General features: G+C 32.0%; 1 protein-coding gene and 1 pseudogene across 1 annotated transcript in view; both read right to left on the bottom strand.

Moving 5' to 3' along the window:
• Window positions 1-1528: 1528 nt before the first annotated feature.
• On the bottom strand, window positions 1529-9183 carry LOC148627931 (uncharacterized; annotated as a pseudogene).
• LOC148627930 (A disintegrin and metalloproteinase with thrombospondin motifs 9-like) overlaps window positions 8973-26631 on the bottom strand; it is a 133217-nt gene continuing 115558 nt past the window's right edge. The window contains exons 29-39 of the mRNA XM_088581830.1: window positions 25802-25975; window positions 22103-22273; window positions 21678-21866; window positions 20529-20664; window positions 20071-20162; window positions 19691-19785; window positions 19201-19343; window positions 18531-18625; window positions 17614-17718; window positions 16952-17052; window positions 8973-16439 (exon numbers count right to left, since the gene is read on the bottom strand). Coding sequence (XP_088437956.1) covers window positions 16960-17052; window positions 17614-17718; window positions 18531-18625; window positions 19201-19343; window positions 19691-19785; window positions 20071-20162; window positions 20529-20664; window positions 21678-21866; window positions 22103-22273; window positions 25802-25975 — 1293 coding nt within the window. The 3' untranslated portion in view covers window positions 8973-16439; window positions 16952-16959. The remainder of the gene's footprint in view (window positions 16440-16951; window positions 17053-17613; window positions 17719-18530; window positions 18626-19200; window positions 19344-19690; window positions 19786-20070; window positions 20163-20528; window positions 20665-21677; window positions 21867-22102; window positions 22274-25801; window positions 25976-26631) is intronic.

Raw genomic sequence — 26631 nt, 5'->3', positions numbered from 1 at the left:
GATGAAATTTGGGCAAATATATTAACTACAAAGGATACTTTTTACTCTCTGAAGTTTTAAATAAATATTCAAAAAATGCCCATTCAAATAGTATATATGTGGCAACAAGGTTAGGGAACTTCTGTCTGACGATTTCTTTAAGGGGGGGTTGCTAGGATCATATTTTTTTGTTTATGTTAAAAAGAAAAGCTAACAATTTTGGCATAATAAAAAATGTAGGATAGAAATTTTGATCCTAGGCCCCATGCCCCTTAGAAATCAAGTTGTCGCTACCTTAGCTCTTAGGTAGCACTAAAAAAATTAGTGTTTGTGCTGCACCGATTTGTTCTAAATTGTCTCAGTCTAATTTAGTAAAACTTGGAATTAAAAGGTGAAAACTGCTAGAAATATTGTGAGTTGAAGAACGTATCAGTTTGTGTCGTAGATCAGGAAAAGATGCATTGCATGTGAAAATAAAATACAATGTAGTGTAAAATGCATTTATAAACCATATATCATTATGTAGGTATATAAAAAGAAGCAGGTTCTCACCATTTCTTTTTACCTACAGACTTATATGACAAAATATAAATATCATCTTCCTGATCTCTACATAGACCTGTAATTAATAAACATTGTAGTCTGTGATCTCTATAAGTTAAACCCTACTGATTTAAAAAGAAATGTCGCAATTGTTGTGTGAATGTTTAAGTACAACTTTTTTCTATTCTAGTAGCTTTGACCTTAAACTTTCATTATTACAGTACAGAACATGTTCAGCCAGCTTTAAGGTCTTTCTTTTCTTTTTTTTTGTTTTGCATTTTTTGAAACTAGTAGACTGAATTGGAAATTATTTCTCGTCAGAGATTTAAACTGATCTTAAAGCATTTATTAGACCTCAAAGAGATGAAAGTAAATGCATGACAAAAAATGCTTTAATATATATTATAATTAGTATGATAATTTCTGAGCTTTCTACAACATAACAACCACCAACAAAGCAAAGTTAAACAATAGTATTAAAACACAGATGTAGAAATAGCTTAATAAAATTGCTGAATATGTGAGGAATATAATAAATACACAAAATTCATATATATATCACAGTCATCATATCACAGTTAAAAGAGTCTATATCACAGAAAGATTTATCACTGATGTGAATGCGTGTGATATCCAAAGACAAACTATCTAGAAATCCATTACCAAGTTCCAGCAACTGAAGATTAAACAAAGGTGTGTTAAGAAGTTCACTCAAGAAATACTAAGAAAGAAGAAGTCATCACCATGCTTAACTGTAAAATCCTGATATTGCAGTCAACTTATCTCATATGAAATTTATTTAAAACAAATTAATATGAAAAAAATGCATTCTTTGAAATCTAATTAAAATCAGACCTTTCATAAGGGATTTGAAAATTACTTACAATAGTTGAAATAGTTAATTAAAATAATACATTGCATAGTATTTAAAATCACAAGTAATAAGTATTTGAATACTAAAATTTAATGTGTTATGACACTAATTGACTGCATTACCAGAAAGATACTACTGTTCCATTTCCTGTGGTGGCAAAATCAGTGGTGCATTGAGGTCTCGATGGTTAAGGATGGAAAGACACCGAAGACATGCATTCTTTGCAAGGGCAGGTTTTGTGCAACACCTGTTATGTACCCACCGATCACACATATCACACTGAAACCAGTCAATCTGCTTGTCCTTCCGAATGGACTTCGGTATTTCAGTGTTGCCACAGATAATGCACAAAACCTCATCAACCGGATCAAAGATATCAGAGATGCTTTCGTCAAGGTGACCGTCATACTCGTCATCACCACCCTCCTCATCTGGAAAACATATGGAATAGTCCTCTGACTGTCATCACTGTCATCATCCGTCGTCACGTTTATCACAAGAGGTGATACGTCCTCATCTCTGAGACCATCAATCAGCCAGAGCTTTTCCTTATACTCCCTCACCACATGAGTCTCAAATTTAACCCAGCGCTCCGCAATGAAATTAGCCCTGGCCTCCTTGAAAAGCTGAATAACATCAGACTTCTTGCAGGAAGAATTTCTTCTAGCTACATAGCCTTCCAAGTCAGACCAGACCATTTCAATGGGATTGAGCATTCTTGCAGGAAGAATTTCTTCTAGCTACATAGCCTTTCAAGTCAGACCAGACCATTTCAATGGGATTGAGCTCACAATGGTAAGGAGGTAGTCGTAAAATTTCATGGCCGTGAGCTGATGCAATGTCATCAATTACATACTTTTTAGGAGGCTTGTTTTGATTTACTAAATCAAGTAATTCAGCCTTTTTCATTTTCTTGTCATACTGAATAATGCTCCTATCCAGCCATGCCGAGATATCTGACTTCTTGGAGTTTGTGTTAGGAACTCTAGAGTCAGGATCCAAGTGACTGTGATAAGGAGCATTATCCATTACAACCACAGACTGAGGAGACAATCTAGGAAGGAGGGTGTCTTTGAACCATTCTGTAAAGTGTTTTCTTGTTCATCTCGTCATGATGATCAGAGCTGTTAGTTTTTGACTCAAATATAAGACCACATCCAGGAATGAGGCCAACTTGAGCTGAACCAACATCTAAGATTATCAATCTTGTACCCTTTCCCGAAGGTACATCACGATGGCTACCTTTACAGTGTGGCTCAAAAACTGACATGGATGTACTGGGGATATCCAGCCAATCTCCCTTGACCACATGATTGGTGTTCAACCAGGTCTCATCTAAGTATACAATATGGCGACCTTGTTGCCTTACGTATCTTGCGAAGATATGCATGCCTCATCTGCACAATATCTGCACGTTCAGAGACAAATCTTCGGTTTGATGTATTCTTGGAGAACCTAAAAAATTAAAATAAAAGGGAAGACCTATTAAAATATGATATTATGAAAGATAGAATCTTTTTCAAGTATAGTTTACCGCAATACAAACAGATTTTTGTGACATACTTTGTATTAATTTTTTTTTAAATGTACACATGTTCAGATGCAAGATGTCATTACGCTACAATGAACAAGTCTTGAATTACAAAAATTTTAAGCTGGACATTTCACACTCAAATTTTGTCAGAGCAGATTTGCCAGGTTCTGTGTTAATGTCACGTTCTTACAGGAAGTGAAGAATTTTTTTTTATGAATTTAAGCTGACAGTTAACTGTGGAGCTGCATTTTGAAATGCTTAAAGAATTATCTGGTATGTATTAAGAAGGTAAGGAAGAACTTAAAATTGGTGCAGTTATATTTGCATATAGTGCACATAGTAATTATGTACAGCCCATTGAAGATATGCTTTTTCTTCTGTGTTTCCCTAAACTAAGAATGGTTTTGTCTTTTTTTTTGTCCTAAGTAGCATGCATCTGTTTTTTACAGGAAACATATTTCGTCAAAGAGACAAGTTCACATCATGTGTGACCCCGGAACTTTTCGATCCGGTGTAAACTTCAAATCAGTCCGTAAAAGGCAAAATAGACGTCACAATGCTGATTAGAAAAATGCTGAACGAAATACACTTATACTCGGCGTCCAGTGTATACATGCCCAGTGTATGCCGTTTATATGTTAAAAATTAACATTTTTGTTCATGTTGAGGTTTTTTTCATAGGTAGGGGTGGTAATTTTTGCACCAACTTTACTTGGAAAATTTCAAATATTAATTATCTGGCCGATTTGAAAGCTTTAGACACTATACAAATCTACTTATCACACAAAAGCTTGTTTAAACTACGGTATTCTGGAAAAAAAAGATAATAACCGGTGATTTAGAAGAAATTCTGAAATTCTGTAAATTCTACTTTTTACGATTTTATAGTAATTGTAACCCTATATAAAAAATCACGCGCCTGAATTGTTCAGATATTTTGGGCAAATAATTATCTTTTAAATTATGAATGCCTAAAATATGAGTTTCACAATGTCGGTATGCTGTGAATGAGAATTATTCTTGATACTGAGACCAGTTTTTTCGGGGAAGGGGTTAAATTTTAAAACATTTTTAAAAAATCTTCTTGGAAATCAGTTAATGGTGGTTTACTAATTCAGAAAATTTAATTTCTATCGAATGATTCAAAATTTGACTTTTTTTAAAATTTTTATTATCATTTTTTTGTTTTGGTTTTATAAATTCTGACTACGAAAATCGCTACAAGTCACTAACAGAATTCAAGAAGTATCAGTTGTGAATATCCCGAACATAAATAACAAATACTAGTAAGCCATTTTTTACTGAAAAATAAATACTCTAGGGGTTTTGACATTGAAAAATATGTCAATTTAAGCGATTTCTATGAGACAGAGTTCCATTGTATTCATTTGAATACAAAAAACAAGTGTTACCGCAACTTTCTTGGTATCATTGTAAAGCTGAGACATTTGGCAGCATATTGATACATACATATGTGAATTTACTTCGTTTTGCAGAAAAAAAAAGTTAAAAGTATAAAAAAAAACGTAAAAAAGATGCTCCAAGGACCCTAAATAGCTGACCTAGTTATTTTTTTTTTCAAGGACAACAACTCTAACAAGGAGGTGTCCAACAATTTTCACTCAATGAACACTTTAGTAGGACTTATCAGAAGGATCCTTTTATCAATTGAAAGTTTCATTCTATCTATTATAGTTTTCTAATTATTGGCTGAAAACTGCTACAACATTTTTTTTTTTTGTCTTTCAAGGGAAAAACAATTAACAAGGAGTCATCCAACAAGTTTGATCCCCACAAACATTTGTAGGTCGTGTCATAAGGATCATTTCAACAATTTAAAGTTTTATTCGATCTATCATAGTTTCAAGATATTGGCTAAAATTTGTAAAAAAAATCATTTTTTCACCTTTCAATTGCAATAAGTCTAACAAGGAAACGTCTGACAACTTTTTCTCCCTGGATACTTTAGTAAGCCTTATAATAAGGATCATTTCAGCAATAAAAAGAATTTGGCAAATCCTAACGGTTTCGGACATATATGCAAAAAACTATTGTCTGACCCCTATGTACTATTATTAGTAACGGCGGCCATGTTTTTCGACGAAACAAAAATCCCAATTTCGGTTCTATGGAGGATACCACAAGAAACATTCATCCCAAGTTTGGTTCTAATTGGTAAAGTAGTTTCAGGGGAGAAGAGTTTTTACTGAAGAAGAAATTACTGCACGTAAAGAAAAGAAAATGCATATAAAGTATTTAGAGATCGACATAACGTAAAGATGAAACGACCTCACGTTGTAAGAAAACCACTGCACGTAAACATAAATCCACATAATGTAAATATATGTTGACATAACGTAATCATAAAACGACAGAACGTAAAGACGAAATTACCGACGTAAAGACAAAACGACGTAATGTAAAGATGTTCCTACATAACGTAAATACAAAATGACCACATGTAATTATAAAACCACAGCAAGTAATATAAAGTTGACAACACGTAAACAAATATGTATCTCATCAGACAGTTTAGGCGTTCCGTGGTATGGAACGCCTAAAAGTTTTACATCCAATGTTTAATTATCAGAGGTAGACGTAGCAAATAATGCATTGATAAGACCTATACTGCTACCACACCCTCCAAAGAAGAGATTATGGAAAACCATAAATCTCTGCTATCCTCTTTTAGTCTCTCCACCAAGGACGATGGTTGTGATTTACCGTCTATGTACTGAATTCCTAAACTCCACAAGAATCCATACAAACAAGTTTATACATGTAGCTGGATCTGCAATATGTACCACCAAACCTCTTTCCAAACTTTTAACTTCTATACTCACAGCTGTCTGCTGTCCTACAGTACCACAACACTTGTTACTCTCGTAGTGGTATTAATTCAATGTGGATCCTGAAAAATTCGAAAGATCTTTTGGAGACAATCATTAATGGCATTTAAACCTATGATTTTTCATCGCTGTATATTTCTTTTCCCCATACTCAATTAAAATCTCGACTTAAAACATTATACATCGTTGTTTTTCCAAAAACAAAAATGGTACACCTAGATACAAGTATATAGTTCTTGGTAGAGATTCCTCATACTTTGTAAGAAATAATTCCAAATCATCTTCCAAATATACAGAGGAAGATGTTTACAAAATGCTGGAATTTTTAATCGACAACATATTTGTCCAGTGTGGTAGACGCGTTTTTCAACAAACGGTCGACATTCCATTGAGAACAAATTGTGCTCCTCTACTTGCTGACCTATCCCTTCACTCTTATGAGGCTGACTTCAGAGCTGATCTGATCCGAAAGAAAAAAATATCGTTTAGCTAGATCCTTTAATCTCAGTTTCCGCTATATAGATGGCGTATTATCTTTAAACAATCTTAATTTCTGGGATTTGATACATCGCATCTACCTCAAAGAACTTGAAATAAAGGATACTACAGAAACTTCATATTTTGACCTACACTTAGAAATCGATGGTAAAGAAAAACTATTGACCAAACTTTACGACAAATGTGATGACTTTTCATTCAGAATTGTCAACTTTCCTTTCATCTGTGGCAACATCCCTTCAGCACCTGCGTATGGAGTGTTCTTATCACAACTCATACGTTATGCCAGAGCTTGCCGAAAATACGCAGAATTTTTGTATCGCGCTAGAATTCTAACAAATAGGCTTCTGGAACAGAAGATTGAAGTCATCATTACAGAAGTTTTATGGTCGTCATCATGAACTCGTGGATCGTTATGGTATATCCATCTGCGTCATGAAAACTGATTTATCCAACGTGTCATTATTTTCCTTTCCTCTATCATCTACCCCGGACTTGACTTTTTATGAGCAATTAGGCGGGTGTTTCTAGAAAAACAGACGACGCTTACCCTACCGGTGCACATGGTTCACGCTCCCATGTTTTTATAGTAGAGTCCGAGTTGGTCATTTGCTTTTGTTACTTTGTATGTATGATTTTAGTTGCTTCATGTTCTTTGTTGTGTATGTCTTTTTTCCATGTCTGGTCTTTGTCCTTGGATTACATTTTTTTAATTACCGCTATAACCTTCGTTTCAGTGATTAATCTCCCTCTCAGATTTTGAACAATTAAATGATTTCCTATCCCGGTGTATGCGAACGATTATATAAATTATCTATTTGTCCACCCCCAATTTCCAATCTTTTGTAAACCGAACTCCTTTTGTACTGTAGAATTTGTTTGGTTTATCCTGATTCCGGCAATACATTCAATCTTATATGAGGATTCTTTAAGAAGTGTGATTTAGATTGATTCAGGGGTTGGCCTAAGACAGTTTTCACTGTAACTAATTACTTATAGCATTCCCAACTTTACTTTGTGTCATTCTTTTTGTTAGTGCTAATGAATTCAGGTTTGTTTAAGGTGTAATCCACGCATTAAAATGTTGCTTGAAAAACTAAAGGATGGTCACCATGCCTTGAATGACCTCTATAGAGTGGAAAATGACCTCCACGTCCTTCTGTTAATCCCCCTTTTTGGCAGGGCACGACCTAAGCTTCCACCAGCAGTACTAGCTTGATAGAAATAGGAACTACTTGTCTTCCTCAAGAGCGATCAAATGGCTTCTGTATTTCTTGTTTCGTTTTCGCCTTTCGTTTATTTTTTATGTTACATGAGTATATGGGGTAACTCATTTGCTGTACTGGTGTATAATGTTTTGGGGTCAGTTGCAGCCTGTCCTGTGGTATGAGGATTTCCTCGTCGTGCATTTAAGACCATTGTGTGGCCTTGGGCTGTTTTCATCCCAAAGTGGTTGTCGTCTCTTTGACATATACACCATATATACCTATTCTTGTTATATTAGTCAGTTTGTGTACATTCAAGATCACGTGTGTGTTGTTTTTTTTTTTGTATTCCTATATAACATTAATTTTTTGAAAGATTTTAGCCAATGAAATTAAAGGTAAATAAAGTGAGATTACACTGTATTCACAAGTCAAAGGACAATTGACAACGACAAAATCAAGAAGACGGAACAAAAACATTATACCCCACAACTTGTTGCCTGGGTATGGCAAGCCATTGTGGAATTTATTCTCCATTTATTTATATTGATAAATATTTAATAATATGTTATAAATATTTATTAAGGTGTTAATATATATTAAATAACATGTTAATACATATTAATCAACTTGTACATAATGATTTATTGATATCAATAAATAGATGAATTAGTAACATGTTGATAAATCGTTAATCGATATCAATAAATTAAAAAAAATATTAATATGTTAATAAATATTAGTTCATGTGTTATTAATCTTATTCCAGATGATGCATGCTCCACAATATCCAATAAAATAAGCAATTACAAACACTTTTCTGACCATGATTAAACACCATTAGTGGGACCCTCTTTATCAACACGTTAATAATTCATCTATTTTTTTGATATCAATAAATGATTTAATAACATGTTAATAAATGATACAATTTATTGACATCAATAATTATTCACATGTTGATAAATATTTATTCGTGTGCTGATAAATCATTTATTGATATCAATATTTATTTATTAACATGTGAATAAATATGTTATATTAATTTTATTGATATCAATAATTTGATTTAAATGATTTATTGTTATTAATAAATAGGTAATAAATTCCACAATGTCTTGCCATACCCATCCTCCCAAGTCAGGGTTTCGAGTCCACCCTCGCTCCCTCAGGGAGGACTCAAAACCCTGACTTGGAAGGATGTGCCATACCTAAGGTGTAATTAGTTTGTACATTGCTGTGCTACTAGTATATTCAACTTTTTTTGTGGTGCATTTTCTTTTACTTTTGAATTCTCAATTTGCAGGTTTGTTCATCTCCTATATTTAAACAATTTTCTCTAATTTTTCATAGTTTTTCTCCCTAATGTAGAAAAAGTATAACTGCCTTGATAGTACATTTACAACAATCAACCAATCACAAGGTACAATTCTGTATAATCATAAAGCTTCGAAGACCAAAAGGAAGTTCCTGATATAAATTAAACACACTTTACAGTTTCATAAAATGATTTATTAAATATCTAATAAAAATCAAAATTTGAATAATATTCACTGTACACATATTTCACGCATACTCACACACATAATATGCATGTTAACATCACATATGACTAGAAATAAAAATCTCTCACCCTTTCACCCTCCGTACATTGAGATCAGTGTTTCCTTGTGCATTTAACATTGATGCTGATACACACATCTTCGTAAATTGTAAATCATACACATTGCTCAGAAGAAGCCAAATCCTAAAAATTGGTGAAAATTATTTAATGAAAAAAATTCGACTTCACTTACAATACACTGTTACAACCATTTTTTTCCCAGTTTAGAGCATGAACAATTTTTGGTTGTTACTAAAAAAAGCACTGTAGCAGTTGGAAAGAGTTTAAAACTCATAACAATCATTACACATTCATACAATTCATAAAAAATGCAAAAAAAACAGTCAGAAAAAATGATGAAACATAAAACTTCAATAAATGCACATTGCAGTACAAAACTAAATTTTACATTAAAACCTGTGACTAAAAAAACTTCCTAATTACACTACTAAGGCCAAAACAATTATTAGTTTTGTTTCCTGCTACCAGGAAGGAAAAAATATGATATGAAAGTAAACTAATTTTATTTTTTAACATTATTTTACATTGAGTTAATGGGGAAACAATCTAGACTATAACAGTGCTTGAAGGAAAATGGTAATAAAATGTTTAGGGTAGGGAGAAAAAAATTAAGGTAGGTAGGGTAGCAGGAAACAGACATATTACTTTTCTGGCCTGTTTTGGTTCAAAAGAGTATTAGATACACCTGAGGTAGAAATTGTTCAACCGGTCTTTAATACCATTGCTTTCTTTCTGAAAATAATCTATCACCTTTCCACATTTTGCTCAAAGTCAATTTGTAAAGCAAGTATCATTCATACAGTACTTAAAAAAAACATATTCCCTTTGCGCACTTTGCATAACAACATTTACTAAATCAATTTCAGACCAAATATTTATAAGGGTAGAAAGCTAAAATGTAGACATTTGACTTTTTTTTCTTTTTTAGGGGTGGGGAGGGAGGTCAAATCTTTTAAATTTGTATCATTTTCCTTTTCTATTTCATGTTCATTCTTGTCCACCCCCCCCCCCCCCCTTTTCCCCCACCCAGCATGAATTCTTGTCCTGTATTTTTGTATTTAAAATTTAATATCACAAAATCTGTCTAAACCAAACACTGAATACACTAAAAACCTGCATAAACAACACACATCTTTAAGTCCTTTCATATCAGTTTAAATGTACTTTCAACCTGGGTAAACTGAACAGATTCTACAATACAACAGGGTTGGTATAGCCAGGTTTCACTGTATCATACTTACATAAAGGTAAAATATTGTAGTTGCTTTATATTTATCCATTAATATTTTGAATGATTAAAAAGCATAAATGAAAAGATATACAAAAAGAGAACAAATATTGCTAACAAGGGAAGTAACTCAATATAACCACCAAACCTCTGAACATCATACTCTAAGAGTAAAATTACAATGAGATTCATCACTTCTGTACTATTTTGATTCACTGCTTTTACAATACTGGCCCAAAAAACAACAAAAACATACGAATAACATACAACATTAAATACAAAACTGGACTAAAACTCACTTGCAAGGGAGGTAATTCTAATATCAATTGGTAATTTGGATTTTAATGGGTCAGGTAGGTTTTCATTCTTAAAAAATCATTTATTCATGCAAAATCAAACACTCTTTAAAATTTCAGAATAAGGAAAATTCTGTAAAACTACAAAATATGCTGCCTATATAATGTACTTGGTGTTATGTGAGAAATCCTTTTCAGCTTTTCATAAATGTACAATCATTTCGGCATGGAGGCATATGCATGAAACAGCTATACATGTATATTTGAACAGTCCATCTTTTTTGTTGTTTTTTTTATCCATATCATATAGGCTTTATTAATTTTGACGACTTTTAAAAACATATTGAAGGCAAACTTAAAAAAAAACTTTAAAAAAAAAATTTAAAAAACTTTAAAAAAAAAAGATGTTATTTTGATTGATAATTGGTTGATGATTTAGTTTTAAGTAGCTGTCTTTGTAAGAATCATGCAAAATCTGAAAAATGTGATACACCCTAAAAAAGACTACACATTTTTATTTTGGTAATTAAGTTGTTTTATGGATCTATACTATGAAATGTGTAATTATTCATTCAAATCTGCCTGCTCTAAGAAGATAATCAACATTAAAAATCCAGGAGATTGTATTGTATTTGAGTGTCATTTACAGAGTTATCTCCCTTAATTTTGAACAGTGCATTCTATACAATTTTTATCTCTTAAGAGCACGGGTTATATGAAAAACCACATGTTAATTTCTGTTTACTATGACATTTCAAACAAAATATCAAAAATAAAAATATGTAGGCTTTTTACTCATGAATCACATTTTGCATAATCCTTAGCTGGAGTGCTACTTTAGGTATGGATACAATGGTTCAACCAAGAAATACAACTCCCATTTCAACAACAAATGTTACTCTAGAAATTACGTTACTAGAACCAAGCAAAAAAATTTGAACAAGAGTTACATAAACAATGCCACACAAATGATTTTTTTAAACAATGGGTAATCATAATGATATTTGTTCTTTTCTGGTAAGGCAGTGAATTAGCTAACTTAAAATCTTCTTACAGCGAGTAACACAGTTAACTTCGGAGAATTAAGTTGGTCTTTCCTTGAGTGAACGACAATCCTATATAGTTTACTGGACAATCGACAAAAAAAAAGACAATCCTCAGAGAGATTACTGTACAATTGACAAAAGAATGTCAATCTTTCTATCAAAATGAGACAGAAAGAATAAATCTCCATCTGGTAGTGAACATTTAATCAGGGGAAGACCAACTCTATTCCATGAAGTTGACTATTTTACCTGCTGTAACAGAGGGACTTTAAAACATTGACTGTACAAAATAAACATTAATGTCACTATTTTTTTCTGATTTTGATGTAAACATTTTATATTTTAGTGTCAGTGCCAAAATGAGCTCATTCTCAAGTGTGACAGTAAAAATAGGTACTATTGCAGAAATACATATGTGCTAGTCCTTGTATATAGCTTCTAACAGAAGTACACTGAATGATCAACAATGTAGAGAAAATTGACAATTTTCAAGCAAGAAATTAAAGAAAGAAATACCAGTGGTCAATTTCACTAAAAGTTATGATTTAAAAATGTTCCACTAGTAAAGACATCATGAAGTAAGATTCAATATCAGTGTTAATGCTTATAATTTCAAGAATTCAATAAAAAAAAAATTCATTTTTATTAGATTTTCCTAAACGAAAGCAATATCAGTCATAAAATTTGCCTGTGTCATTATATTGTTGAAAAATCTTAAAACGATGTAATAAAAAATGTAGCAAAGATTCAAAGAGTGTTGTCCAGTTCAAGGAGAAAAACCTAGGGTACAGTCCCTGAATTGATCCGCGCAACGATTTGACGGATCGATGACCGTTGACTGATTTATTGCTGACGGATCGATGACTGATGACTGGTGACCGATCTGATTGTAATTTTGTTATATAAAATGACATAGGATCTGTTTGAAATAAAAGAAATGTAAAATAAAAGATGAATTGATGTTTAAATCTATCCGTAAAATACAGTGACTGCTCTGTGGTCACATGATGCAATCACCGGTTTAATGGATTGGTTTGACGGATCGATGACTGACCAGAAACTGATCAGTGACTGATGACCGATCTTAATTTTTGTTGCATGGATCAGTTCAGGTACTGTAAGGGACACAAGTCTGAAAAATCATTCAAACGTTTGTATTCAGCATTTTACATCAATCTCATGTAAGCATCAAAGTAACTTGGACATATTTCATTCTGTTTCAAAGGAAAGCTTGAAAGGCTCTCGTGAAATTGAATAAGACGCAAACATATCACTGATTTCAAGAGTTATGTCCCTTACCCTAGGTCTACCACCTTTAGTACAAGCTACAAGACTAAATCTATTATGCATAAAACTATCTTTCTACATTTGTTTATATCCATCAGTTTCAGATTGTATCAGTAAAATCTTAGGCATTTCTAATCATATCAATTGGGAGAGAAAGTATTTTTTTTAGTTTTTTAATTCAAACGAAACTCCAAAGAAATATGACATCAAGACCTGTTTATACTACTAAATGACAATCCAAATTTGGTAAAAATACTAAACCAATTTTACATACTTTTGAGATTTTCACAATCTGTAATGTGTAATTTGCAGTCAAAATTTGTAAAAATAATGGATAACCCGTAAAAAGTGAACACTCTACTATATTCGCAATGAAGCCCGTCTATAAAAACAGGGCACCAACAGGTTAAATATCTGTCCATCTAAAAATCACCCAAAACTAGAATTCTATGATTGCTTAAAAAAATAGGGACTCTTGTGATTCCTTCAAAAAAGGTTAAAATAGTCATTTTTTTTTTTTTATGAAAGTTAGCTTTAGGTATTATATTGATGGAAAGATTAATGGTTTTCATATAAGATTCTTGTTATTGTTATAATAGAATGTGTTGGCAAAATTAGAGTTATCTCCCTTTAAAAGAAAATAATTCTGTATTCCAATATTTTTTCCTAACCATTATAAAACAGATTATATGAAATCGTTGGTGAATTTAAATACTCTAAAGTATTCTAAACTACATTTCAAGAATAAAAATATGTGATCTTTCAACCCATGAATCACTCCCTGCATGAATCTTAGGTGGACATTGATTAACCTTCAATAATTTTCTGACCACAAATAACAAAAGGAAGCAACATTTTTTTTTAATGTGAAACTGGTGAATGTAAACATTGGTCTTATTTACATAATGTACAATGAAGCTAAAATTATATACGAGTTATATTTACAAAATGAAATAAATATCAAAATATCACACAACTGATGATACACAAACAATAAGTTAAACAGTTATTTACAAACAAACGCAACATTCAGACACTGAAGCACCTGTCGAGAAACTAACTGTCTACAGTCAAAACAAACACAAATTGATCATTTTGAAATGTACATCTATTTTGCGTAACAAGTTGTTGGACAGCAGTACAAAGTGACACTAAAATTTTAGTTAATTTCTACAAACATGTCCAGAAACAAAAAATAAGACAGAATACAAGGTGAAAGATCAAACAAAATACATAAAACATTGACGTACATGTAACTAAATGAATAGATAAATTAACACCTACACTTATGGAATGAACACTGTTTCTTAACATAACAGGACATAAAATAATTCCAACAAACAATATGTGAGTATTTCATGCTTTAACCGGTTAACCTGACATTGTGTAAGTGTATTTCATGCTTTAACCGGTTAATCTGACATTGTGTAAGTGTATTTCATGCTTTAACCGGTCAACATGACATTGTGTAAGTAATAAACTAGAAATTGAAGTGAAATATTAACCAAAAAGCTTTAACAGCACGCCATAATTTTTTACCTCAGAGTTCATAGTTGCAGGACAATTTTATCAAAACACATTCTTTCCTGATCTTTTTCTTTTCTATCCACTCAAAAGAAAATTCATGGACAAATTTGAAAGACCTATTATCTTTTTCTTGTGAAAAGATATTAAATAGGTTGTACTGGCTGCACAATATCTTGGTTATATCATCCATGCAAGACCAAAAAGGATAGTCAAGAATGTTAGAAACCCCCTTACCTATGATTTTGGATATTCAGTCCATGTGAGACTTAAAAGGGTAGTCCAAGATGTTAAACCTCCCCCCTCCCCCTTAGTCATTTTGGTTATGTCGTAATCAGGTAGTCTTCTCACTGAAAATATTTATTGCACATTTTACTGGTGAAAGACCTTTATCACTTGTAAATTAGTACTAACAGACACATGCTTGTAGACTAAATAGTTTCACCTTCAGACGGAAGTGATTTAGTTATTTCTCCACTTAAAATAGCAAAATTTGGACTTCCAACATGTGTATTTTAGTGAGCATGTTAAAATCCTAATTTTACTATGGAGAGAGAATAAATATCTCAAATTAAAATTTGGCTGAATTAAGACTGCTTTCTCCCAGAAAATTGTAAAAAACTAGAAACATGAAATAACAGGAAACCACTGGCTAATTTATCAATCACTATTGGTTAAATAGTTATTGCATATTTATTACCTTGTTGGGTTTGATAGATAACCAGATTCTCCTGAGTGGTTCAAATTATTTCTCCTCTCGAGATGGTAAAATTAGAATTTTCAACATGCGAGCTTAACCCAGCATGATGAAATCTTTATTTTACCATAGAGAGTGGAGAAAGAATTTAAATCAATAATAGACTGAAGGAGAATCTGTTTCTCCCATGAAATCTGTAGAAAACTCAGAAATATAAAATAGCTGGAAAACTCTTGCAGAAATTTAATCAATGCCTGGTGGTTAAAAAATCACTTTGATTTTTAATCACCGACTTAGAATGGGAGAAATAGCATATCTTTACCTTTCAATTTTACCATTACTATTCAAAATTAACATAAATCTAATGCTTTCTATACTGACAATAATGTATAAAACAGGTTAAACTTCAATTGATGAGATAAATAGTGAATACAAAAATCAATTTGAAAATGATACATTGTGAAAAATATGATAATAAAAATTCAAAACCAAATAATATCATAAAGGGATTTAGCACCATTTAAAATAACATGGATTTCTTAATAGCAGTAATATTGCTAGATATAAAATGTTTTTCAGGCTAATGCCCTCTTTGGCTTTCTTAAATCGAAAATTTCCCTTGAGTTGCAAGTAAAATGCCTGAAACTGTGATTCTCTCCATCTTCAAGTCCTTATAATATATTTTCAGATTCACAGCAGTTTTTCCTGAACATAGTACAATCATTGACTCTGCACTACTGTTCCTGAGATTAAATTGCTTTCACACCTCTATGATTCTTGAAACATCAAAATGTTCTTCCATTTGAATATTCTTCTAAACTTCCACCATTTCTTATGTTTGTTGAATGCATTGCTCTTTCTCTTGACCTGGGCTTTCATTATAAACGGAAAACCTGTCTCATAGTTAAAGTCCCATAAAAACTCATATGTCACATGACTTGTGTATAACAAAGAAATCCAGAAGCAACCCATTGGAAAAAAAGCCTGAGTATTATATGTCCATGCAGTTCTATTCACACACTAGCAGGGACAGCTGATTGCTAAAGATTGAAATATTGATGCATTTCTTCATTCCATCATTTCCTTTCACCGAAGATTGAATACTTCCATGAATTTGAGATTTTCTCCTTTGGACGGATGATATGGGAGAAGTATAAATATTTCAATGGAAATATACACATGATGTGATGGGAGTATGTACATTACGTGGACTGAGACTCCATGAGTATTGCTGAATGTTTTTTTTTCTATTTCCCTAAAAAATAAATCCTATTTATTCAAGCAATATCTTTTTTTTTGCACACTACATGATTATATAATAATATATTTCTAAGACAGTTTAAGTACAGGCTCCTCTTACAATCATTCAAAAAAGAAGGCAATAAATTAGAAATTTGTTTTGTCCAATTTTATAAATGACCTAAAATCTTCAAGAAAGTCATATTTATGATTAAAATACCAAATTAATTTTTTGAAATACCTCCAAAAAGTTAAATAAAAGTTAAATAAATGATGAAAAAATAGGGACAGCAGTCCATAACTGACGCCTAACTTTAAAAGGTATTCATATGGTGATGTGTGCATGAAGTAAATTTATATCAATTATAATAGAGGACTAATTCCTCAAAAAAGTAATCCATTCAAATTTAGCCTACAAATATAGAACCACTGAGTGTTGGATTATGATAAGTGACATATCTATCAATAAGGCCTCTCTATCTTAAAACTGCCCTTTTACAGATTAGACCAATCTCATTTTAAACTGACCTTTATCATCAATGTCGTACATCTAGCTGTAACCCAACACTAAGGTCTGGTGAACATGTACCACAGTGTCCCCCGCAAACTCCTTGTACCACTTCTCTCTCCTATAACACAAAGCAAGATTAAACAATACTCACAGAAATCAAATTTGCTTTCAATGTGATTTTTTTCTAAATCATATTTTTAGAGACAACAGTCACTTTACCAAAGTACTCAAAACCTATGTTTGGTTTGACAGACAATGAACTGTAAGTACAGTTCTCTCAACAATAGTTTTTGTAATTATACTTGCTGGTAGGCTGCAGAATCAGAAAATAGCTTCAGACATGGAGTCCAAGAAGGGCCTACTTAAGGAGGTAGTCCTAGGCAAAGGGAAACAACTCTTACAAATCATTGGAATGTTTGTATTCAGCATTTAACATCAATCTCATGTAAGCATCAAAGTAACTTAGATTGATTTCATTCTGTCTCAAAAGGAAGCTTGATAGGTCTTAGTGAAATTGTATATGATACAAACATATCACTGATTTCAAGAGTTATGTCCCTTACCCTAGGTCTACCTCCTAAAGGAGTTTCATAGGAGCTAACACTATTAAAGTATTTAGGGCAAGGATACTCTTATTAATCTGTTTACCTTATTTAACACCCCATTCTACTTTACTTACGTTGAGTATTTGAATAGTTCTAGATGCATGTTTTCCCCAGGACTTCCATGTGGTATTTTTTGACAATAAGAGACCAGTTCCTGATAGATTAATACTGAATCGGCCCTGAAATCACAAAGTATAACATCTACTAGTGAAAGATTAATACTGAATTGGCCCTGAAATCACAAAGCACAACATCTACTACTGAAAGATTAATACTGAATTGGCCCTGAAATCACAAAGTATAACATCTACTAGTGAAAGATTAATACTAAATCGGCCCTGAAATCACAAAGTATAACATCTACTAGTGAAAAGTTTAAACCTTATAGAATCACAATATGATTTATACATCTGTATTTACCTTTCAAAAATCAATTTTAAAAATTTACATGAATAACTATATACTAGTAAGAGGTAAAAAGTATAAAAAAAATGATTTAAAGAAATTATCAAAAAGGAAAATACAATAAAACTCAAAGAAATTATGAACTTCAACAGTACTAATCTACTACAAGATCAAGATAGTTTTCATAGAACAGGCCATAGAGAAAGTTAAATCTGCAACTAGCAAATGATTTTCATATTAGAATAATGAAAAAAAAAAAGATAAAAAAATAAAGGAATCAAATGTTAAGTACAAATTCCATGTGAAAATTAATACAGCACAACACTGCCCCCTTAATCAATTATGTCTAAAATGGGTCAAAAACAGAAAGGCCAAATTTCGCTTATGAGGAAGTAGATGTCCGACAGAACTGAAATTGGATTTCGTGATATGAGACTTGTACCTGATGCTGGATACCAAGTATCAAGAGTTGCTGAGAAAAGTGTTACTTTGTACGAAAATATTTTCCCCGCCCACTCCCTGATTGACATTCACCATACTATAACCTGATTTTCACGTGAAATTTGGCCAATAATTTTATACCTACCTGAGGGCAAGCATTGTGTGAGCTATAACAATCACCAGCTGATGCAAAAGGAATGTATTTTCCATAATGGGATGTAGCAAATGATATATCTGTCGCTGAAATGAAAACAATAAAAAGTGTTTTAAATTTTCCTGAGTTTAAGTTTTAGATCAAAATGAATTTTCATCCAGATTCCATTAGTTTTAAGTTTCCTTTTATATTATATTATATTATATTATATTATATTTTATATATATCAATAAAATCTATAATTATGAAAATTATTTGGTGTCTTAACTTATAACAAAGATACTTTTTTACTTCCAGTATTTACTTAATTTTTATCACCTTATGCAAATAATCCTGCTGGATTCCTATTTTCAAGAGGCAAGTGAAATGTAATCAAGGAAAAATGACATTTACAAACTTTGCACGTTGATTTTGATTCCACAATAGAGTTAATATGTTGAGGAAGAGTAACCAAGGGAACCAAGATTCATGAGGAAATAAAAAGAATATAATCCAAGAATAAAAACTAGACAGGGAAAACAGACACATACAACAATAACAAAAATAACAAAAATAACACATACAAAGAAACAAAAGTAAATAAGCAACTCTGACTCAGAGTAAGAAGAGCACTGATTGCCCTACAAAAAATCTGTTTCCATGGCAACACCCATCTACTTACTATTGACAGTCATTGTTTTGAGATCTATACGTAGTTTGTTATACGATGTGAATCCAGCTAATCTGTATGGTGATGTCCTAAACAGTGGGCTGTTCTTATCCATTCTAGTACCATTTTTAGGACAGGACCTTGATCTTTTTAACCTGTAATAAATAATTTAACTTTTGTTGATCATAAGGAAATTGAAGTTTTGTGGAGGGTGAAAGGATGAAACTTTGTATGCTCGGAATTAACATAACATTCAATGAACTTTATATTCAGTTAATTGTATCAGTTAACTAATTCAAAACCACCAACAACACTTCATTTCTTGGTCATGATTTTTCATAGCGTTCTTTCTTCCTATTCCTAAGTTTTATTGGTACTCAAAATACTTTCATTTCATGGTTATATTTCCATCTTTAGAAGAGTCACAAGTCAACAGTTTAAAAGAAAAACAACCATCCACTTCTATATCATCAAATGAAAACTTTAAAAGAAAGATTCCTACCTCATGTCATAGATTTCAGCAAAGTTATCCTGATCTCCGGCTGGTAGACTGATGTATTCTACTGGAGCTTCACTCTTCATGTTCTTACAGTACACCTGAAAGAGTTAGAGTTATCTTTCTTTGTATGTTAAAACTAAAACTATTTCTACATTACAAACAAGTAGCTTAGCTTGAAATTTCTAAGAAATTAGACAAGTGTGTCCTCTTTTTCTAGAAATCACCCCCACAGTCTACACTTTGTGCCAGATAGGACACTGATCTAATGACCAATCTGTTCTTCTACAAGAAAGGTGACACAGCATAAGAATCTTTAGAAAGACTTATTCAATATTTTTAGTTACAACATACCTGTATAATCTTGCCTTTTAGTTACAACATACCTGTAGAATCCTGCCTTTAACAAGGATACTATACATATCATCATGTCTAATGGAGGTTTTCTCTTTAAGCTCTAAACACGATTTGGCATAACCTGAAACAAAAACAGTTAACTAAATCAATGGAGTATATTTTAACAATCCAAAGAAAATTAATCGGTTGGCTTGTTTCATTACATTACTCATCATGACATCTTTTTCATTACTAGTTGTTCCTAAAATTTTTATACGATTATCAGATCAGTTCACCCAAACTCTAATATCTAATAAGTTTGACAGTAATGCCTAATGCCTTGAACTTTTTTGATTAACTACATTTGGAGCATTCCATTCCGAAAAACAATCCACAATGATCAAATGGCTGTGAAAATCCTTTTAAGTAAGAGAGATTCTGTTAAGGTATTAAAACACCCCTGTAATATGGAAAATGATAAACCATACTGATCAACACAGAGACTTACATGGTCCACTATAACAATCCTGCCTAGATTCTGGTCTCAGATCTCTACGACATCGTCTCTTTGACCGTCTCCTCCCTTTTCCGTCCACACATATCACAAGTCTCATTTCTTTCCCCCATCCACAACGTGATGAACACTGTAATACCATGAAGACTTACTTTAAGATTTGCATGAACAATTTTGATTCAAGATATCTAATGCAGTTATTGTGTATCCAAATAGTAAGCCTGAGTGGCAAGTTATTACCAACAACATCCACTAAATCAGTACAGGTAATCCGTCTAATGAATATCAGTTAGGGATATACATTTGTTTACAAATCTAAACTTTTTAGTTATGTTTTTGCTGCAAGGAATAGGAGATTTATAAAGTATCTTTTTTGACAATGTACAATCAGGTTTGTCAAATGGGAGAAGCTTAAATCCTCAAAGTGAACAACTGTTCCTCATCAGGCACTGCTTCTCAATCATGTGATTACAGAAATGACTAAAGAATACTACAACAAATCATAGAGCATATACAGACAATACTAACACACTAAATTATCTAGCAATTAAAAGTGTATTTGTATATTAAAGCCATGTGAACAGTGAATCATTGCAGATATCTTTTCATAATTCAATTTCCACCTACAGAACACATTTAAAAAAATGTAAAAAAATTAGGATGTGCAGACAAATCTAAAATATCTGGAGTAACTTTTTATAAAAATGTTTCAAGAAACAATTGGTATATATAAATGCACCCTTGGCTAAAGGACAGTATAGTGGAAATTATGAATTATCAAAAACTGCAATGATAGTATTACATATTTCTTTGCTTTTTAGCCTAAGAACTCTCTCCTTTCCATTTAAATCTTTGTTCACATACTTACAACAATGATGATGAAAATATGACTAATAGTTTCTCTATAATAAAAGCAGAACTTTTCTTTACAAAGTATCTTTACACACTAGGTAATTATTTTCATTTATAATTTTTCTGCTTGTAATTAGCTTACCAAAAATAAGTTTTAAATAGTGAGAAAAGGTTTGCCCCAAAAGACTACAGTAGCTTAAGTATATAAATCTATAATTGAAGGTTACTTTTCTCTTCTCTTTCATCAAAAGAATTTCAATGGAGTTTAAAAAAATCCCAAAAAAATCATACCTTCCCCCACGCTCCAACAACCCATCGGTAACCACCACAACTTCCCATATTACATTTCCTGCTTCTTATAGGCTCCTCCCCCTTCCGACAACCATATGGAACTTCTCCTGGCAAAATCCAACCTTCCTTGGTCACAGCTTGGCAGACAACCTGGCGATGCTGATTGCCTTCATCGCATGTTTTGTCACACTAAAAATATTTAGGTTAAGTATTCATTACACGAAGAAATTAAAGCAAGCCAAATATTACTATTGACTATTACTGTAAAACAGTCATTCCATTCATCTAATCCAAACTCTACACTGTTTAGACTCCCAAATGTTTTCAGTAATTTCAGAATAAGAATTCATGAAATCGATCATTATGTCAACCAAGGATTACCTCCCTTACACCACAAATTTTAACTACAGTAAAATCAGACTTACAGCTGACCAAGGTGAAGTGTTCCAGAAATATGGACAAGGAAATTCACTACAGCGTCTTCGAACTTTAGGCTTCTTACTTCGGTCACAACGACTATCAGGAACATGATAGCCATCTCTTCTGACACACTTGACACGTCTTGTTTTCATACCAAATCCACAGGTCTTCGAACACTGAAAAAGATATGTAAAATCTGATTCATACTACCAATGCATTAAATCCCATGTCATAATATTTGTGCAATACCATGCTGAGTAACAAGGAATGAATAAAACAGTATCTATACATAAAATTATCTGTCTCATTCCATAATAGATTTCTTCAGTTTCTTACAATACGTCATTTGCAATGAAATGAATATAAGCATCCCTTGTTTTGTGCATACCTTTTTACCTCTTGAACTAAGTTTTATATCTAACTACTAAAAAATTTCAAGATTTAAAGAAGGATTTCACTGTTTGATTGATTGATTATCGTTTAACATTTAATGGCAGGTATTTCATGCATTTCAGGAGGAGAACCCAAAGGCCACCAAGGTGGTAAGAAGGATTTGAATTCAAGACATGTAGTATACAATATCTTTACGTATTTGAATGTAGCTTATATAGGATATTCTTAATTTCTAAATCCATGAAAACCACAATATTTTCTCATGCATTGAAGGAAAGGGCAGTTTAAGCATTCTTTACATTCATTAAATATTTCTTGACCGGTTTGTCAAAAAGTAATTCAACAAATAAAGGGGATTGAATTTAGAATGTAAACTACACAAACAAGTTATTAAATTATTAAAAAACAAACAATATAGAATGAAATAACAATTTTATTAATACCAATTATGTTAGCATGTTACATGGTACAAAGGTGAAACAATAAAGAAAAACTTAACACAAAAGTAGGTAAAGGTACTTCAGTCACGTAACACGATTCTCGAAACGTAACGTTTTTTATGCCTCTTAATCTATGAGCAGGGATTTATGTCCCCTTGTTGTGTAGCAGTATCGTAATTCTGTTGTGTAATGCTTATTTAAGTGTCAAAAAGGATTTAAAACTTTACATACTTGACAAAATCAAAAGGAACAGTTCTAATGCTATAGGATTAAAAACTGGGCAAAGTAACAATTTGAAAACCTTTTTATGTCAATAGTAAATAAATCCTGACAAGGGACTCATCTCGACAGTAATAACAGACACAGTTTCTGAAGCTTTTTTTTTAAAAGCACCACTTTCAAATAATTAGGTAAAGTTATAGGACATTTATTATATATGTTTCACTTATCTAAAATCATCAGTTGCTACCACATGAAAACATAATTATTACAAGCAATATTTATTACAAAGATCTAGGTATCTGCAAAAACTACCAATAATATACATGAAAAAAGTAGTATTCTAGGCACTCTTGGTGATACCTATATCATAAAAAACTAGAAAGAATTTCAATGTTTGTAAACTTGATATCTTTGTGTTTATATTTTTCTCATAAACATCCCACCTTATGCTGTCAAAATGTGTACTGGATTACATAAACTAGGTATAAATATGATTCTAAGAGGTTGTCATTACAGGACTATCCCAAATTAAAGTCCAAAATCAGTCAGTTTAATGATTTTCAAACAACATTTCCTGTCAGGGGGAGATAATTTAACAGTAAATTATCAGTTAAGTTCTGGTTGATTTAGGACAAAAGGTGATGGGCAGTTGTCTGGCACAGTTTTTTGTGGTATGGTCTAAAACATGGGAAAGATTGCTGTTCTCCTATTGCTAAAAATATCATCTCAACTAGTTAAAATTGGATTTTTTATACTTAACCCCATTTTAAAAAGATAGAAGCCAGCATTTGTGAGTCCAAAAACCCTGTACCAACTTTGTTTTATGTATAAAATTCAAGACACCTAATTGACAACAGAAGCACATAATCCATTCCTGATCTAACTAGACCATATTTTAATATGTGCCTATTTTATTAACTTCTGACACAGTAACCAATTTAAAATGATACATCTAAGTATCAAACAGTAGAATGATCTTGATGGATCAGGCACACACTGAAACATCATGTATTCCTAATGCAACTTGTACCACTTAACTTAATAAAAAAAATTCCAACAAAGACAGGACCAGATCTAGTATTTGTGGAACCATTAAAACAATTCAAGATGTACCCAAAAATTGATTTATTACCGAACTAATATTTTCACAAGTATAGAAAAGTTGAAATTACATTTACCTAAATTTTTCATAATGGCGTAATTTTTCTGGTATCCAGACATAGTTGTTGTATCATAGTTATAAATAGGCTATCTACACTTTGTATATTTTAAGGGGAGTGACCAATGCTTACCATGTCACCTCCAATTCTTTATTATCATTTAGTATTTTTGTGAGGTAGTTCAATAAAATTATTGAAATCTTCGTTTTCCATCAAATATTTAATTCTGCTCAGAAAACTAACTGTAGTTCTCTAAAATAAAAGAATCATGTTCCCAAATAGCTATAACTTGTATCGGGTATATGTCCTCATGACAACCACAATCTTCTCATACCATAAATGAAAAGTTATTTCTTTTAATAAAGCTTCATGACTATTTAATTAACTGAAATTTACTTTAAATCTTTCACTAATAGAGAGATTATTGTTTTTGTTTACTTTAGGTGGCGTGAGGATAAATTTAGATGAAATTATAAACCAAATTGTTCTGAAGATAAATGAAAAACAGAGTCTTGATTTACTATTTATCAAAAATTATGATAAGCAGGTCAAGATGAATTGTTGGGTTAAGTACATTGATAGCTTGACTGACTTCTGATCTATCACTTCTTACGATGAATTCTTCGACTCACGTCAGAATGAGAAAGATAGGTTAAAGTGGGCTGATGGCCTTTTAAACCTTAGTCTTTTGAAAATACAATATAGGCTTTTAATTGTGGGTGGGGGTATGACATTGTGTATTACCAAACAAAAGATTGAACATTTTCTTAGCTATGAAGCGGCCCTTTGAATGAAAAAATTCAATTTTTCTAACTGCTATATCGACATGTTCATAAGTGAAAAAGGTCTAAATCCTTCCTTCTAATTCAAATCAATGTATTCGTCTTAAAAAATGAAATATGCATTTTGTATGAGAACTGCACCAAAAATTTAGGCCTGAGTATATAACATATTTCAATATGCAAGGTCACTGCACATCAAACATTCTCCAATAAGTAGAGACTCCAGTTAAATGAAAAGAGTCCCACCCCCATTCACAAAATTACTCCTCCAACTATTTCTTCTATTACGAGAAAATCACTGTGCAAATATACTAACAGTATCATCATAACACCCTGGATATGCTAGTAAAATAAAAGCTTGGATTCAGTGTAATGCATTCAAAATTTAAAGTTTTTGATCAATTTATAAGTAATTTTAGTAAGGCACAGACCAATAAGTTTACAGGAGGGGTTAAATTTTCATGTGGGCATTAATATTGATTTGTCCACATTATTGGATAGATAATTATTTCTGCATCATACAAAAAAAAAATTATTTGGAATATTTTTTTCGCATCGGGAAAATGTGGGCAAGAATACTAAATAGGTTTTGATTGCTACAAAGTACCCTTATATGAGCAAAACTTTAAACATTTCAACAAATTTAAGATAATGAAAATTGACATATCACACCCTTTTTCTTAGTTTCAGATATAAATTCTTCTTACCTCTGACCAATGATCAGTTCTCCAGTAATAATTAGAACATGTCTTTCTCTGACAAGTCCTTACAGTCTTTGGCTGTTTTTTCCCTTCACATAATTTGGGGTCCACAGTCTTGTATCGTTTTACTTTACAGGTGATGTTTCTAACTTTAATACCCTCACCACATGTCACTGAACACTGAAATAAGAAATAAAATAAGAGGTCATGTTATTCATAAAAATTATTAGCCCATAGGAAAACTGAAAGTAGATGCTCTAAATACAGAGAAGGGGGACCAGCTATCGTGCTGAAACCTTTTTCCAAACTGAAAAAAAAAAAGAGACATTTTGTTTCCTGCAAGCTGAGAAATATGTTACTAAAGTGTGAACAGACAGACAGACCAATGTAATGGGAGTGCTAAGAATGGGATAGGGATGTACCATTTATACAATGCATACAAATCTGAAGTATATATATTACTGGGCAAGGGCTATTGGGCATGGTGAATTAATTTCTTGGGTTTCCTCACACATAAACCATTTCACCAAAACATGTCCTTATTTAAGTAGAAAAAAATTAATGTAAAAGTCTAAAAACTGTTTTCAACAAGTGTATTTTTCTTGATATTTGCATACTGTTAATAAAATTATTCATAAATTTCAAGTAGAATTTAGGCACAGAAAATAATGAAAGGAAAGGCTAGCACATCTGCAAACAATACAATCCGCTAAATACAAGTGTTTTCATCATTTCTCTTTGATGTTTGTTAATGCCATTATATCATAAAAAACATAAAACACAAGTACTTCTTAGCACCTATAATCAAACTGAGGAGAAAGTTTCCATAATCATCA

The sequence above is a fragment of the Perna viridis genome, chromosome 1 (assembly GCF_037379345.1).
Source record: "Perna viridis isolate PV_CMFRI_1.1 ecotype Kerala chromosome 1, ASM3737934v1, whole genome shotgun sequence".
In the NCBI taxonomy this organism is placed as follows: domain Eukaryota; kingdom Metazoa; phylum Mollusca; class Bivalvia; order Mytilida; family Mytilidae; genus Perna; species Perna viridis.
This window is presented reverse-complemented; position numbering and strand designations above follow the sequence as displayed.